The 18,720-nt window shown below is 37.9% G+C and overlaps 1 protein-coding gene across 7 annotated transcripts in view; it reads right to left on the bottom strand.

The window, feature by feature from the left end:
• TUSC3 (tumor suppressor candidate 3) overlaps positions 1-18,720 on the bottom strand; it is a 197,907-nt gene that overhangs the window by 71,909 nt on the left and 107,278 nt on the right. For 6 of the 7 annotated variants that reach the window (XR_011462856.1, XR_011462857.1, XM_070364137.1 and 3 more), the window contains exon 6: positions 14,461-14,550. The exons of the other annotated variant lie outside the window; for it this stretch is intronic. Coding sequence is in view for 4 of the 6 variants with exons in the window: in XM_070364137.1 (XP_070220238.1) it covers positions 14,461-14,550 (90 nt within the window). In the remaining 2 variants the exon portion in view is untranslated. The remainder of the gene's footprint in view (positions 1-14,460; positions 14,551-18,720) is intronic. 7 annotated transcript variants of the gene reach the window in all.

Here is an 18,720-nt window from a genome sequence, read left to right as displayed (position 1 = left end):
ACATTTATTCTGGATTCTCAGTGTTACATGAAGTTTGACATCGTAAAACACTCTCATTTTGTAGTTCTATAATCCCTCTGGGTATGTGCTTTAAAGGTTTTAATTACAAAGTACAAACAAACTTTAGGAGGGAAACATTTTTCCCAGACACAGTTAATATTTTTGAAAGACTGAAAATAAGCTTGAGTTTCTATTTGCAAAGAAAGATTTATCTATTCAGATTTATTTTTATTTAATATGTATCATGTGTGAAATGTTTTGATAGACAGGGAGGGTACAAATCACGTGGTGGTGGTGGTGTAGTCGCTAAGCCGTGTCTGCCTCTTGTGATCCCATGGTCTGTAGCCCGCCAGGCTCCTCTGTCCATGGGATTCTCCAGGCAAGAATACTGGAGTGGGCTGCCATTTCCTTCTCCACAAATCACTCACATGGCCCTTCTTAATTAATTGTCAGGATTGTTAGCACCATCAATTAAAAGAAAGTAAAGGAACAGTTTGGATTGGCTTCAGAAGGTGGTTAGATCAGTGAATTTAGTATCAAGAATGCATACTTGATGATGAAAGTCAAAGCCAGGTATAGACACAGCAGAGAGAAGCAACAGATGCTAAAGACAAAGGCAAGGACCTTTACCAATGGCCAACTAGACACAAAAAAATGTTAAAAACCAAAAGAAATAAAAAGGCAAAGCTTGTCAAGAAAAAAGATGCAAGGTCACAGCAACCAGGGAACTGAGGCAACAATTTAAAACAATTCAGTTTCTAATACAATGCAAAGCTTTACTGACGGAGACATGGGGTGAACCAGACTCACGCTGCATCTCTCCACTGGTCTGTCAGTCCTGTGATGCAGCTGTACTGCAAGGGCAAATACAGTACCTGCCGCTTAATGGGCCTTCAACAAACAGTTATTGGATGGGAAAATAAAGGAGTACATACATGAAAAGGCAGAATTGCAATTCCAAACTGTACTGTAAGTTTTCTGCATACCTTTATATTATCTTTCTGATATTTTTGTTTAAAATTTGTCATTACATGTTGACATTCTCTTTGCTGGTGGTATAGAGATGGGAATAAAACTACTGAATATCCTAGATCAGATTAACTGTGTTAGTTTAAATAAGCCTATATATTTTTCAATTTAGGACTAAACATATGTTCCTCAAAGAGGTGGCATATGCAGAATTTCTAAGGCATGAGAGTGTGTGTGCAGCACTGGAGAAAGTATGAGACTACTAAGACTACCCGAGACACAGAAAAGGTGCTACATTATCATTAATGATAGCATGCATTTTTGCAACAAAATGCTTTTGCACATGCATGTAGAACACAGCTCTTGGTTTCATTCATAACTGAAGTCTAATACAGTGAAATATTGGCAGTATATATGGTAAATCCATAGCATTCCTCAGGCAGCAGCTAAAAGCCAAATCCTAAAAATAAGAGACCAGTACATTTGTTTATGGTAGGAGTTATCATCTAGGCACAAGCTTTATTTTGCTGAATGTATGTCATTTGAGATTATTGTTTTTTTGTTGTTGTTGTTTTAGCAGCAATTGTATTAATGTTCCATGTAACCATACAGTTATATAGATTCCCTTTAGCTACACAGTAATGGCTGTTTTTGTGATGACTTTCATGCTGTTAAGTAGACCATTAGTACTTGACTGGGCCACTATATAGCAACTTAATAATGACAGACAAACTGGCAAATCAGCACAGTACCACACTGCCTGCACTATTAATTTTCTTTCCATTCTTTGTATTCATTTACACTTCAGTTCAATGCAGTGAAACTCTGATAACATTTTTAGATCCTGTAGACATGTTTTATTTTACAATTAATATATGAAAATGGGAACAGTCACCAGCCTTACAAGTACATATTTGCTAAGCTGATAGCTAAATGCAGACCCAACAGCATATGCCTCGGTCTTTTAAGCTTGTCTGATCCAATTATCTCAGTTCAGTCAGAAAACGGGACTATTAAAGCTAAATCAGAAGTTCAGAGCTGACACAGGCCCATTATATGTTGATTCTGTTGATGGCCATGAACTCTGCACCACTCTGCCCAGTGTTTCCCAAGGAGTATATATATGCTGATCCCAGGGCAAATGAGCAGTGTGGATAGATGGCCAAGAAGACTGCAATGCTGTCCCTTTCCGGACAATACAATGCAAAACACAGGCCCCCTTAACAGCATCAGTAACCAATCTTCTATAAGGGAACAAATAATAGGCTAAAACCATTTCTGATAGATATTTGTAAGTGTGAATATATTTTTACACTTTTCCCTAGAGGACTGTCTACAAGACAAACACTACATTGATTTTAAAAGTTATCTATAATTGGTGAGACATTGTTATTATTTGTCGTTCTTTTTTTTTCAAAGAATGGTATATTAAAAACACCAGTTGAAAACTAGGCCTCTTCATGATTTTCTCCTCTGCTTTGGAATCTACTAACAAAGAATAAACTTAGCACATTATTGGAAGCAGTGGTAAAAGCCATCTACAAGGGCACCACCTGGCAACCCAGCCTGACTCCCCCCAGCAGCACCTGCATTTCTGTGTCTGGGGGGCTTTAATACCTGAGGTCCATCAGTGCGGGCAAGTAATGCCTTCTCCAGGAAACAGCACTCAACGAGTGACTGATAAAAGCAGGTATAGAGCTTAGGTCCCCTCACCACTTGGACAGGAATATCACTGGGTGTGTTCTGCACTGGCTCCCAGAGACCCCCAAGCAGTATTAGGCTTCAGGACCCACAACGCTCACTGCTGGGATAAAGCATCTTTTTTTGACCGCCGTTCCCTCCTGAACTCAATTTCCCACCCCCCGCCCGCGTTTCCTTCACCTCCCTATGAACTACTTTCAACTCAGTTGTTGTCTTGGGGTCTGTTTTGGGAGGAATCCAAACTAAGACTGGAGTGTTTTCAACTTTGAGAAGTACTTATACATCTACTGTCATATTTTATCTCACAAATACAAGGTAAGAAGAGCACTATTAGACTCATTTTATATAAGAAAAGAGTCACCAAGTAACTTCCCCCCCAAGGACACAGCTGGTAAGAGGCAGAACTTGGGAAGAAACCAACCCTGTTTCCTTTCCTTCTGTTTCTCTTCACTGGACACTTCAGGACAAAGACATAAAAATGACTCTGTGGGCCTGAGAGTCATTTTTATGTAAGCACCTCTTTTTAAGCATATACAAAATGTCCAAGGTTAAACCATGTTTATTTACTAAGACAGATTAAAGGAAACAACTGTAGCCTAAACACTGACATATAAGTCATACTTAGTGACGGAATTCAACATACACAGCCATCCCAAACATTGGGTCAGTGTGATCCTATGCACTCAAGGGTTACTTCGATTTCTAAAAAAATAATTTTTTAAAGAAAGTCATATTTTAGGTATAAATGCTATATGGGATGGTTTTCTGGGATGCAAAATAAGGACAAAATTATATTTAGGGTTCTCACAGCTCTGAAACAGGGCTTCTCAACGCTGACCTTCGGGCCAGGTGCTTCCTCCCTGTGAGCCATTGGCACTGCATTGCGGGAGGCTGCGCGCCATGCTCGGCCTTGAACACTAGGTGCCAGTAGAGAGCACGTGCCCCCACCTTGCGACAACCAAAGAATCCAGAAACTACCAAGGGTCCCGAGGCAGGGGGTGGGGGTGGGAATTCATCCCCTGTGGTATGATGCATAGTTCCACAGCCCAAACATCCCCGACTATTTCACCAGACAGCTATAAGGGCAGTAGAGTTTAATGTGGCGTCGGAACAGAAACCATTTAAACCTACCTTGAAATTTTACAAATGAGGAAAAGTTGAAGTCCTGGTAACATTCATCTAACGTTATAGGGTTCCAAAGTTATTAAAAACAAACAAAAAATACTTTATAACTTTGTGGAAGTGAAAGAAGTAACAATAGGCATGAAGCAATCCTTCTGAAACATTACTTAATGCGGTTTTACAGAAAGAACCATTGTTTTTCATGTTTGGGACCAACAATGGAATCTGTTACATTTAGCTTGTCTTTCCCAGGCTTCCATAGTGACTCAGGTGGTAAAGAATCTGCCTGCAATGCCACAGACCTGTGTTTGGGCCGGAGACCTGGGTTGGGAAGATCTCCTGGAGAAGGAAATGGCAACCTACTCCACTATTCTTGCCTGGAGAATCCATGGAGAGAGGAGCCTGGTGGGCTACAGTCCACGGGGTCGCAAAGAGTCAGACACGACTGAGCGACTATCACCCATCCCACTAATAGCTCTATACAATCCTGATAGCATGAGGAAGAACAACAGACCTCTGGTAAGATGAGACATAGGACATGTGAAGTAAAATAGATGTAAGCATACTGATGGAAACTTAAAAGACAACTCTGAGGAAGTTCAGAAGCACAAAGAAACTATATGCCAATGTCCATTTCAATAAATTCAGATGTTAATATTATATGAATAATAATAGTTAACAACCTCCTGTGCTTTGGGATGATTTGGGCTTAGTTAGCTTTACTTTGTAATTCTGCTTCTAGCTTTGCATTTTGATGAATCTCTATCAGTATTTAACAAGAAAGAAGGCAGATATGTATCAGGCCTTCATATTAACCCTGAAACTCTCTCTTTACTTCTGTTTCACTGTCATCTTTATGGTATCATCTCAGGAACGCTGTTGTTCAGTTGCTCAATCGTGTCTGACTCTTTGAGACCCCACGAACTGCAGCACGCCAGGCTTCCCTGTCTTCACAATCTCCCAGAGTTTGCTCAAACTCATGTCCATTGAATTGGTGATACTATCCAACTATCTCATCCACTGTTCTCCCCTTCTCCTCCTGCCTTCAATCTTTCCCAGCATCACAGTCTTTTCCAAAGAGCTGGGTCTTCGCATCAGGTGGCCAAAGTATTGGAGTTTCAGCTTCAGCATCAGTCCTTCCAGTGAATATTCAGGGTTGATTTCCTTTAGGACTGACTGGTTTGATCTCCTTGGTGTCCAAGGGACTCTCAAAAGTCTTCTTTAGCACCACAGTTCAAAAGCATCAATTCTTTGGCGCTCAGCCTTTTTTATTGTCCAGCTCTCACATCCATACATGACTACTGGAAAAACCATACCCTTAACTATACCAAACTTTGTGGGTGAAGTAATGTCTCTATTTTTTAATATACTGCCTAGGTTTGTCATAGTGTTTTCTGCCAAGGAGCAGGAATCTTTTAATTTCATGGCTGCAGTCACCGACAGAGATTTTGGAGCTGAAGAAAATAAAACTCTGTCCCTGTTTCCACTATTTCCCTATCTATGTGTGATGAAGTGATGGGACCAGATGCCATTATCTTTGTTTTTGAATGCTGAGTTTTAAAGCCTCATTTTTCATTCTCCTCTTTAACCTTCATCAAGAGGCTATTTAATTTATCTCCACTTGCTGCCATAGATCAGATCAGATCAGTCACTCAGTCGTGTCCAACTCTTTGTGACCCCATGAATCACAGCACGCCAGGCCTCCCTGTCCATCACCAACTCCCGGAGTTCACTCAGACTCATGTCCATTGAGTCAGTGATGTCATCCAGCCATCTCATCCTCTGTCGTCCCCTTCTCCTCCTGCCCCCAATCCCTCCCAGCATCAGAGTCTTTTCTAATGAGTCAATTCTTCGCATGAGGTGGCCAAAGTACTGGAGTTTCAGCTTTAGCATCATTCCTTCCAAAGAAATCCCAGGGCTGATCTCCTTCAGAATGGACTGGTTGGATCTCCTTGCAGTCCAAGGGACTCTCAAGAGTCTTCTCCAACACCACAGTTCAAAAGCATCAATTCTTCGGCGTTCAGCCTTCTTCACAGTTCAACTCTCACATCCATACATGACCACTGGAAAAACCATAGCCCTGACTAGACGAACCTTTGTTGGCAAAGTAATGTCTCTGCTTTTGAATATGCTATCTACGTTGGTCATAACTTTCCTTCCAAGGAGTAAGCGTCTTTTAATTTCATGGCTGCAGTCACCATCTGTAGTGATTTTGGAGCCCAGAAAAATAAAGTCTGACACTATTTCCCATGAAGTGGTGGGACCGGATGCCATGATCTTCGTTTTCTGAATGTTGAGCTTTAAGCCAACTTTTTCACTCTCCACTTTCACTTTCATCAAGAGGCTTTTGAGTTCCTCTTCACTTTCTGCCCTAAGGGTGGTGTCATCTGCATATCTGAGGTTATTGATATTTCTCCCGGCAATCTTGATTCCAGCTTGTGCTTCTTCCTGTCCAGCGTTTCTCATGATGTACTCTGCATGGAAGTTAAATAAACAGGGTGACAATATACATCCTTGACGTACTCCTTTTCCTATTTGGAACCAGTCTGTTGTTCCATGTTCAGTTCTAACTGTTGCTTCCTGACCTGCATACAGGTTTCTCAAGAGACAGATCAGGTGGTCTGGTATTCCCATCTCTTTCAGAATTTTCCACAGTTTATTGTGATCCACACAGTCAAAGGCTTTGGCATAGTCAATAAAGCAGAAACAGATGCTTTTCTGGAACTCTCTTGCTTTTTCCATGATCCAGTGAATGTTGGCAATTTGATCTCTGGTTCCTCTGCCTTCTAAAACCAGCTTGAACATCAGGAAGTTCACGGTTCACATATTGCTGAAGCCTGGCTTGGAGAATTTGAGCATTACTTTACTAGCGTGTGAGATGAGTGCAATTGTGCGGCAGTTTGAGCATTCTTTGGGATTGCCTTTCTTTGGGATTGGAATGAAAACTGACCTCTTCCAGTCCTGTGGCCACTGCTGACTTTTCCAAATTTGCTAGCATATTGACTGCAGCACTTTCACAGCATCATCTTTCAGGATTTGGAACAGCTCAACCGGAAATTCTATCACCTCCACTAGCTTTGTTCGTAGTGATGCTTTCTAAGGCCCACTTGTCTTCACATTCCAGGATGTCTGGCTCTAGGTCAGTGATCACACCATCGTGATTATCTGGGTCGTGAAGATCTTTTTTGTACAGTTCTTCTGTATATTCTTACCACCTCTTCTTAATATCTTCTGCTTCTGTTAGGTCCATACCATTTCTGTCCTTTATCGAGCCCATCTTTACATGAAATGTTCCTTTGGTATCTCTGATAAGGGTGGTGTCATCTACATATCTGAGGTTACTGATATTTCTCCTGGCAATCTTGATTCCAGCTTGTGCTTCATCCAGCAGGGCATTTCGCATGATGTACTCTGTATATAAGTTAAATAAGCAGGGTGACAATATACAACCTTGACGTACTCCTTTAACAGTTTTGATCCAGTCCATTGTTTCATGTCTGGATCTAACTATTGCTTCTTGACCTGCATACAGGTTTCACAAGAGACAGGTAAGGTGGTCTCAGGAATGTACATAGACCCATTCTCTGTGTTAAACTGTGTGTATGTGTGTAGGTTTTGTATGGTATTTATATGGTATTTTATTGATGAAAGAACAGGCCATTCAGTTCTCAGTGGCCTTTCAATTTTTCTGTTTATAGTATGAATGACAAGCCTGGCATTGAATGTTTTGCATCTCCTATTTCTCATAACTTTACAGTTTGTTTCAACAGCATTCTCTTTAATCTATTACCTATAAGAAGACAGTTTGCTTAAATATGTGCTTTCTCTCTCTTTGACATGAAAACTACAAAGAGGTAGCATTTATTGATACCTATTTTTTAAATAATACTCTAGATTTTCATAATGAGAACTTATTAATAATTTTAAGATCAGAAACTTCAAAAGCAAAAGCTGAAAGAAAAAGTCAAAATTCATATTTCAAAGAATAATGAGAGGAATCAGATAATAGAGAAAAACAGTATCTTTAAACCTCTAGGGTATTATTAGGCATTAAGTCGCTCGTTCATTCATGTCCAACTCTTTGCGACCCTGTGGCCTGTAGCCTACCAGACTCCTCTGTCCATGGGATTCTCCAGGCAAGAATACTGGAGTGGGTTGCCACTTCCTTCTCCAGGGGATCTTCTGGACCCAGGGATCTTCCCGACCCATGTCTCCCGCATTGTAGGCAGACCCTTTAACCTCTGAGCCACCAGGTCATTTTATTTAAAAGCATTATGTTTGTCAAGGTTATGGAGCTTTCATGACATTTCACCCTTATTTAATTAGTCAATCTCATACAATTATGTAAAGTTTAAAAAAAAAAATAAAATTAAAAAAAAAAAAAAAATAGTAGGTACCAATTTGAATTCATAGACTGCTCAGGCCCTAAGACTTCCTGGAATTTCTGTCAAAAAATTTAAAATAGATTTTAGCATCAAGGACCAAATACTAACCCATTACTATTAATAATATTTATGTCTAAACTTTATAAATATGTATTTTAAAATATTTACAGTTTTAAATATAAAAATATTTAAAATATTTAAAAAATATTTAAAATATTATCAGCTTAAGTCTCTGAATGACTCTCAATCACATTATGAGATCCACCATTTTAATTCTGGCTTCTACTACTTAGACTATTATTTTTCCTCATTTGTAAAATATCTGCTCTCTGATCTCACAGCATTATGCCTAAAAGGTATCAAACTAGACATAAAAAGCCAAAACCCATTAAAAACTCCCACAGGAAAAACAGCATATTTTAAAAGTCCAGCATGAAAGAACTCACCATCATTCAGAATTCTATTTAGAAACCAACTTCAGAAAAAGGGGGAAAAAAATCCCCTAACTATTTCTAGAAACCATAGAGACATTCTGAATATAATTTTAAAGTATTAACAAAGTTAATTCACTTTAACATTGAAATAATTCTTTATAAACAATTTAATACAGTTTCTCAAACCATCTAAGACAAATAGTTGAAGCAAAACATTTTAAAAACTAATTCAGGAAAAATGAACAAAAATTAGAATTCAATTAGTTGTTATTTATGTGTAGTACCTGCCTAAAAATAAATCTTTAAAATATAAATGGTTATTCAATTATGTTACAAGTATGAAAAACAATAAAAATACTGTTTCATATACCTTACTCCACTAAATGTGCACTGGTCATCAAGAATTAATGTCAAATTACAAAATTCCTATATAAATATTCATAAGATACTCATTCTGTCATTTTATTCCATACCACTGAAAGAAATAAATAGCCTAATTATAGTTATTCTCAAAAATGCAAATACTACATGGTAATTTCTTTTCAGAAATATAGGTTAAAATATGAAGAAATTACCAAAGAAGGAGAGTGCTAATTTTCAAGTTGTATCTTGAAATTTAAGCACATCTATCATAATAAACTGTGGAAAATTCTGAAAGAGATGGAATACCAGACCACCTGACCTGCCTCTTGAGAAACCTATATGCATGTCAGGAAGCAACAGTTAGAACTGAACATGGAACAACAGACTGGTTCCAAATAGGAAAAGGAGTACGTCAAGGCTGTATATTGTCACCCTGCTTATTTAACTTATATGCAGAGTACATCATGAGAAACGCTGGACAGGAAGAAGCACAAGCTGGAATCAAGATTGCCCGGAGAAATATCAATAACCTCAGATATGCAGATGACATCACCCTTAGGGCAGAAAGTGAAGAGGAACCCAAAAGTCTCTTGATGAAAGTGAAAGAAGAGAGTGAAAAAGTTGGCTTAAAGCTCAACATTCAGGAAACGAAGATCATGGCATCCAGTCCCACCACTTTGTGGGAAATAGATGGGGAAACATTGGAAATAGTGTCAGACTTTATTTTTGGGGGGCTCCAAAATCACTGCAGATGGTGATTGCAGCCATGAAATTAAAAGATGCTTACTCCTTGGAAGGAAAGTTATGACCAACCTAGATAGCATATTGAAAGCAGAGACATTACTTTGCCAACAAAGGTCTGTCTAGTCAAGGCTATGGTTTTCCCAGTGGTCATGTATGGATGTGAGACTTGGACTATGAAGAAAGCTGAGCGCAGAAGAATTGATGCATTTGAACTGTGGTGTTGAAGAAGACTCTTGAGAGTCCCTTGGACTGCAAGGAGATCCAACCAGTCCATTCTGAAGGAGATCAGCCCTGGGATTTCTTTGGAAGGAATGATGCTAAAGCTGAAACTCCAGTACTTTGGCCACCTCATGTGAAGAGCTGACTCATTGGAAAAGATTCTGATGCTGGGAGGGATTGGGGGCAGGAGGAGAAGGGGACGACAGAGGATGAGATGGCTGGATGGCATCACCGACTCGATGGACGTGAGTTTGAGTGAACTCCGGGAGTCGGTGATGGACAGGGAGGCCTGGAGTGCTGTGATTCATGGGGTCGCAAAGAGTGGGACAGGACTGAGGGACTGAACTGAAGTGTTATTAAAAAAAAAACCTATTCACTATTATTATTCTAATGGACAAACATTGTTTAAAGTATAATTCTTTGCCAGTAACCACTTGATGTTATAAAGCAAAGTTAATCTTCTATTTTGTTCAGTAACAGGAAAACACATTATTATGCAGATCAATTCATTAAAATAAAACTTAAACCACAGTTTTCTGTTTCAGTATACGTTGACATTAAGCATACAAGAATACAGGAAGGGATGTTTTTCTAAAATATGTTAAAATTTAAAACAAGTAGAGAGCTATATACCAAGGGACAACTTTAACCTGCCCCTTTAACCTGCCTTTGTCTGCACTGATTAGTAATTAACATCTCACATCAGTCTAAAACTGGATCCACATCTCTGGCCAAGAGCACATTTAAGCACTGATTTTGTACCAAGAAGCCTCCTATATTTCCAAGACTTTCATGATTTTTTTCCCTTCAATCCTAATACTTTATTCAAATATAAGAAAAAATATATTTTTTAAAACAGAAGAGGGTGGAGAGTTTGGGATGAAATTCATCTTTTTGAATATCTTGGTTATAGGTATAAGTCTCATCATTTCTGTAACTTCTGATACGGTGCTGAAAAGATAAGGTCCTGAAAAGCTAAAATATACACATTAAAAGTTATATGCACTTTCAATGTATGTATTTTTCATTAACATACGAAGGTAAAGTGTTCCTCTGGGCCATCACAGGACCTCTACCTACTGGCCATGCCATTGTCTACCTACAAAACAGTAATACAACAATGTGGAACAGGATAAAAAATTGTCTAAATCAATAGAGAAGATTTCTTTCCAATCTAATCTGAACCTTAAATAAATGTTCCTACCATGTTAAGGTTACTAACTGGTTTATGCTAAATTAACAGGGACATGTTGATCCTATTACTCTTCTGACTAGTGAGAAAAAATAAATTGAAAGAATTAAGATAATCCAGTTTAAGAAAACATCTCCTAGTGTCTTTATAATCTTTTAAGAAAACATTTATTGAGGACCAGGTGTATGTAAGTGTAAAGATGAAAAACAACTTAAAAGAAACTCAATGGTAAGAATTTGACTAATGTAAGTAAGATACATAAATGGGATAACTACATGTTTATAAGTAGGTAAAGGAAAAAAGAATTTCTAATGTAATTAAATAAAGCATTTCAGAGGGATGGGCAAATTAGGTGGTGTTTGACGATGAGCATGTTTTGATAGAAATTCCGGGTGGGAATGGAAGAACCAAAAGCAGCACATATATAGGGGACAAGGGACAGTACAAATACACTAACATGGAGTTTCTTTCTTTGCAAAGCAGCAGAGTCTCAGGATGCAAATGAAGATTACAATGGGAGTATTAATGGAGAGCTACTGAGGATTTCCCACTTGACTGGAGTTAACTTAGGTCCGCATATATTGATATTTTAACTATAATCAATGTGCTTCAGCAATGTGCATCTAATGCCTAAAGTACTCATTTGTGAAGTCTAGTGCCCAGCATATGTTTAGTTAGCAATAGATGGCATCCATGCTGTTGTCACTGTTAGTGCTGAGGGAAAGCTCTCCAGCACTTGGAGCTTTTGGAGCTTACTCCAATAAACTACATGTAAAGGGATTAGAGTTTCATGATTTATCAAAGTAAAGGTTGAAATGGTAAGAAGATGACAGTGAGAATGAAGGATGACAGCATATGACACTCTAATATGCCACTTTGGCCTAAGAATTTATTTTAAGCTGAAGGCACTGAGAAAAAGCAGAGATGAGATAAAGCAGATACAAGAAAAGTTCTCTGTCTTCTCCCAGCTCCCTAAAAACAGGACCTAAATTTACAAAGGTGTCCCTTCTTCTTTCTCTACCAGGAAGGACAAAGGCTAACCCCTGGAGACAACTTTAGCTCCTTATCAACTGCAAAGTACCTACTAAATTCTATCTGCATAGTAAACTTAATCTTTCTTTTTCCTGGTCACCTCCACATAACTGACTTTCCCTCAGTACTTTTCTTTCTGTCTTTAACCAAAGCTTGTACTTAAGCCTGAGGTCTAAGCCACTTCTGAGTGGTGGTCTTTTTTTTTTTATCCTGAGTATCTTCCATGTATACATGAGGTATACACGTTAACAGATTTGGTTTTCTCTTGTTATTCTCTTTTATTACAGGGACCTCAGCCAAAGAGGGAGTCAGAACAGTAGAGGGAAAATTGTATTTTCTTTCCCTACACAAGCTAAAACATTTCATGAGGAGGTTATTTTTCAGATATATTAGCCAATAATAAACAATAACAAAAAGCAGTGCTTATTTATTTTTACCTAAGGAATATTATTTTAGAAGAATATTAAGAGACAGGAATAAAAATATAAGATTTCCTAAATTTATACTTTTAAGTATCACTGACACCATAGTGATCAAATCTTTGTGTCAGGCCCTTCTCTATGAAATAGGAATATATCAGGGACTAAAACAGATATAAAAAAATCATTTTGTGAAGTGCTTATATCCTACTGGGGTCCTGGCAAAAGACAAACAAATGTAACACAAAATAAATAAATCATATAGCATGTTTTAAGTGATAAAGGAGAAAAAATTTAAAGAGGAAAGGGTGACAGTGAGTATGGATAATTTAGGGGAGGGCAGAGAAAACAACCACATTCTCAAAAAGGACAGTCAGGAAGACTTGAAGAAAAGGGGACAATTTATTGCTTGATAATTACTTCCATTATTTTTTCTGTAAAATCTAATTCTGAAGAGTTGAGATACTCAAATTACTTCTCTAAGTAGTGACAGATTTCGAAAATACATAGTACATCTAACAAAAAGCATATCTGGTTTAGAGTCTAACTTTGACTCTATATCCTAGACACCTATAGAATATATCTGAAAATGGTGACGACAATATGAGACCAAACTGGTTCTTATAATATGTAGTATCAGTGACTGCAACTCTGCTTATTTGCAACCAGCCCTTAAAACCTAATTGAGTCACCAGGGAGAATACAATAAATAAAATGAATTATATCCCTAAATTACAGTTCCACAAAGAAGTTCAAAGAAAGTCACAATCAATTTAGGAAGAAGAAACGAATAATTTGTTAGCTTTCTTTAATATTAAAGATATGTGAAGTACTGTAAGCAATGAAGAATAAACCTCACAAGCTTACATTATACCTTTATAGAGAAATCATAAGATTATTTGCCACAGAATAACTGTATTCCATTCAGAACCGAATTTCAGAAATTAAGACTTTATTACCATTTTATGTGTGATTGTGTGGTGCTATCATTAGATTTTTAAAGATAATCTTATTTTTTATAAATACCTATTGAAATATTTATGTGTAAATGAAATTATATTGGTAAGTTATTTCGAAAGAATCCTACAGCAGGTAAAGAGTACTGGGCAGGAGAATAGATGGAACACGACGGGTTATGAAGCGGCAATTAACCTTGGTGATGAGTACATAAGGGGTATCATTATATTCTTCCCTCAAAAATCTGTATAAAAAGCTAGAGAAAAGAGGCACATTTTAAAACAGCTAATAATCTTCAGTAACCTCTAATACTAAGCCTCAGAGATGGTATTTTGTAAAGCTGATCTATGGTAACATGTGCCACTGGCCATTTTTGGTGGAAAGGGAAGGCAATAGGACAGTAGCGGTTACTAAAGTCAGCTCTGCTACTGACAGAACTGCACGCCAATTTCACTTTGAATTTTGTGGCAGACTGTTCCTGGCATTCTAATACAATGTTTTCCTGAGTTTTTAATGATCTTCTGAACTAAATTAAATTTACCATTTAATCTCTTCTGAACTAAATTAAATTTACCAATGCTGGGATGCTCGTTAAAACTGTTTCTATTTCCTCTTTGGACATTACATAGTATTGCCATAGCAGTCTACAAAGTTGAAAAAATCCTTTATGTGTGTATATTTGGTATGGGAGGTACACTGAATTTTTTTAATCTATGCTGAAGCAGTCCTCACCATAAAATAATATGCACATATATATATATATACATACACGTGCATGTGTGTATGTACATAGTGGAGGAAAGAGAAAATGGAACATATATTTAGATTTACAAATAAACTCTTTCTTACTAAATATTAAATTTCTGACTGCCGTGTAAACAGGATTCAAGTTCATAATATTGATGCTTAGAACATGCACTTACCACTTGTCCATTGTGTGGGTTTTTATGAGCATATGGTGGTCCACGGATGTGATTCCACATCTGGCCAGAAGTCATAGCAAAGACTATACACTGAAAAGACAGGGTACAGTGTTATACCATGCAAACTAAGAAATGGGGGAACACTGCAATCTTTAAAAAATGGTCATGAAACTACTTTCAAATACCATGTATATCAGCTCATCTGTTAAAAGCATTTTCATTTACTAATTATGGGACCTTTGGTAAGTAACTTATTCTTCTGCTGGCAGATTTGGTATCTATAAAATGGTGATACCAACTATGCTTAAGACATATATTAATAACCAAATTGGGTAACATATATAAAGCATCTGGCATGGTGACTGATAATCTCATATGTCCTAACCAGAGGTAAAGCATAGTTAAAAGCATAGATCAAACATGATGCTTTTAGATAGAGCCAGGAATAATTCATAGAAACCACATAACTGCTAGATCCAGCAAGAAAGGCTGTATTTGGAAAACTAATCTTAAAAATCTGAGGCATTACGGAGAGGGTAGAGGAGAGAGTATAAACTGGACGTCAGTCAATCTCTATAACTCAAATGAAAGCATGTTTTGTTTAAATCATCTATGCTTAAATTTATAAACTTGGGCATCTTTAGACTAAAGTGTGTCTTCAGGTTAAAACGCTTCTGAATGTCTCAGAACTTGCCCAGCTCACTGTTTTTGAGCTGCCTGCCTCTGGCAAGTAGCTGAGATGTATCAACAAAGATTCAAGGTCAGACTAAGCAATGTGACTAGGGATCTAAACATGTTAGATCTGCACAATTTCTAAAGCAGGTAAGAGGATACAAAAGGGAAACAGCAGGATGGGGAAATTATGGAGAGTTTTTAAACCCAGAAAATAAATCCAGATTCTGTTTCATAACTTCCTGGCAACCACTGCATTTCAGAAGAAAATGAAAATGATATAGCAAGATTATAAAGATTAATATGAATCCTTTCCCTATTTTCTTGATAATACTTCTGAATTTAACACAAACTTCTTAAAAGCCAGATTTGACCTCCAGACTTTGCCTAGATTGAGATATTTCTGAAAGCCAAGATTTTACAGAATACTTGCACTTTAAACTTTGAAGGTGCACTAGAATACTAGGCCCAGAGTGACATAGAGAATGATGTACCATCTAAAACATCATAAAAAGTGGGAAATTGTTATGAGAAAAATAAATTATATCTCTTGTTTACAGAAGATCATATCAGTGATTTAAAGAATATATGAAAGTCGAATATCCTGTAGATTATAATATAGTAGTGTGAAAGGCAGAGTATATTTTAAAATCCAGGGAAAGATGTACCTAGTGAATAAACATATTTAAAGTATAAGCAAATGACATTTTTGTTTTTAGTAGACACTCTAAAATTCGAGTTCTGAATTTTTTGAGGATCAAACCCTTGTAGTCACTAAATCAGCACTAAAATTATATATATTTCTGGTTTTACTTTTACCCATCTATATTCCTTCTCTTTTACTGCTTCAATTGATATTCCTAACTGTGGTGGAAAAATGCATGATCAAGTCTGTATTTTAGAAGGAGGGTACTAGCCACACTGTGGAGAACAGACTGGGGAAAGTGTAACTTGAGGCACAGACATCAGTTTGGAGGCTGATACACAAAACTGTTTGTGAGACTACAGTGGCCAATTCCATGCCTTGTTCAGTCGCTAAGTCCTGTCCGACTTTTTGCGACCCCATGAACTGTAACACAGCATGTTTCCCTGTCTTTTACTATCTCCCAGAGTTAACTCAAATTCAAGTCCATTGTCATGTCATCCTCTGTCATTCCCTTCTCCTCTTGCCTTCAATCTTTCCCAGCATCAGGGTCTTTTCCAATGAGTCAGTTCTTCCCATAAGGTGGCCAAAGTATTGGAGCTTCAGCATCAGTCCTTCCAATCAATACTCAGGGTTGATTTCCTAGGATTGACTGGTTTAATCTCCTTGCTGGCCAAGGGATGTTTTCCAGCATCACAGTTAAGAAGCATCAATTCTTTGGCAATCAGCTTTCCTTATGGTCCAACTCTCATATCCATACTGACTACTGGGAAAACCATAGCTTTGATTATATGGACCTTTGTTGATGAAGTGGTGTATCTGCTTTTTAGTACACTGTCTAGGTCTGACTCATTGGAAAAGACCCTGATGCTGGGAAAGATTAAGGGCAGGAGGAGAAGGGGACAACAGAGGATGAGATGGCTGGATGGCATCACCGACTCAATGGACATGGGTTTGGGTGGACTCCGGGAGTTGATGATGGACAGGGAGGCCTGGCGTGCTCGGTTCATGGGGTCGCAAAGAGTCAGACACAACTGAGCAACTGAACTGAATTGAACTGAACTAGGTTTGTTGGGACTTTTCTTCTAAGAAGCAAGTGTCTTTTAATTTCATGGCTGCACTCACCATTCACAGTGATTTTAGAGCATAGAAAATAAAGTCTGTCACTGTCCTTTTCATCCAAAGTCTGTCCACTTTTCATTCATCTATTTGTCATGAAGTTATGGGACCAGACACCATGATCTTTGTTTTATGAATGTTGAATTTTAAGGAAGCTTTTTCACTCTCCTCTTTCACCTGCATCAAGAGACTCTTTGGTCCTCTTTGCTTTCTGCCATTAGTGATATCATCTGTATATCTGTTATTGATATTTCTCCTGCCATCTTGATTCCAGCTTAAGTCATTACTTAAGCACTGTAATGACTGGCATTTTGTGTGATGTACTGTGCACATAAGTTAAATATGCAAAGTGACAATATACATACAGCCTTGACGTAATCCTTTCCCAATTTGGAACCAGTCCGTTGATCCATATCCAGTTCTAATTATTGCTTCTTGTCCGTATACAGGCTTCTCAGGAGACAGGTCAGGTGGTTTGGTATCCCCATCTCTTTAAGAATTTTCCACAGTTTGTTGTGATCCACACAAAAGCTTTAGTGTAGTCAATGAAGCAGAAGTAGATATTTCCCTGGAATTCCCTTGCTTTCTCTATGATCAAACAAATGCTAGCAATATGATGTCTGGTTCCTCTGCCTTTTCTAAAGCCAGCTGGTACATCTGTAAGTTCTCAGTTCACATAATGCTGAAGTCTAGCATGAAGGATTTTGAGCATTAATTTGCTAGCATGTGAGATGAGTGCAACTGTGTGGTTGTTTGAACATTCTTTGCCATTGCCTTTCTTTGGGATTGGAATGAAAACTAACCTTTTCCAGTCCTGTGGCCACTGATGAGTTTTCCAAATTTGCTGGCATATTGAGTGCAGCAATTTAACACCATCATCTTTTAGGATCTGAAATAGCTCAGCTGGAATTCTACCATCACCTCCACTAGCTTTATTCATAGTGATTCTTCCAAAGACCCACTTGACTTCACACCCCAGGATGTCTGGCTCTAGGTTTGTGACCATAGCATTGCAGTTATCCAGGTCATTATGACCACTTTTATACAGGTCTTTTGTGTATTCTTGCCACATATTCTTAACCTCTTCTGCTTCTGTTAGGTCCTTGCCATTTCTGTCCTTTATCATGCCCATTTCTACATGAAATGTTCCGTTGGTATCTCCATGGATACCATGGAGAACAGTGGTATCAAGGGAACAATTCCATAGTAATGACAGAATTGAGCAATTTAGATAAACGGAAATATTTAAGAGATGGAATCAACAGACTTCATTGATTGATTGACGTGATAGAAAATAGTAAAAAATTAACCTCTGAGTTGCTGATCTGAAGAACAATGTACAGTCAGTAGTGCCACCCAATGAGATAAAGAATAAGGAAGAAGCTTGTGAGGGTAAAAAGGAACAAGGTTACCCAGATTCGGAGTTGAGCTTTTTTAATTATTTTTTTAACAATAGGTCTTTGTTGGTAATTTATGTTAAATGCAGCAGTGTGTACATGTCAATTCTCAATTGCCAGTCTGTCCCTCCCCACAAGCCCTTCTCCCTGGTGACTGTTTCAAACATAAGTTCATTTGTGTCACTTTTTTAAAGATCCTGCATGTAAGTGATACCGTATATTTCTGTTTTCGATTAGTATGATGATGACAGGTCCATCCATGGTGTAGGCAGTGGCTACAGCTACATCTTGTTAATGCCACACCTGCCTAAGATTCCTACGGAGCCAACCTCTTTATATTTAGGTCTATATATGGTTTTCTATGAAGCCTTTCCAGCCTAATTTACTCATTTGACAATTATTCACTGGACAGTAGGAATATAGCAATGA

The sequence above is a fragment of the Bos mutus genome, chromosome 27 (assembly GCF_027580195.1).
Source record: "Bos mutus isolate GX-2022 chromosome 27, NWIPB_WYAK_1.1, whole genome shotgun sequence".
NCBI lineage: Eukaryota > Metazoa > Chordata > Mammalia > Artiodactyla > Bovidae > Bos > Bos mutus.
This window is presented reverse-complemented; position numbering and strand designations above follow the sequence as displayed.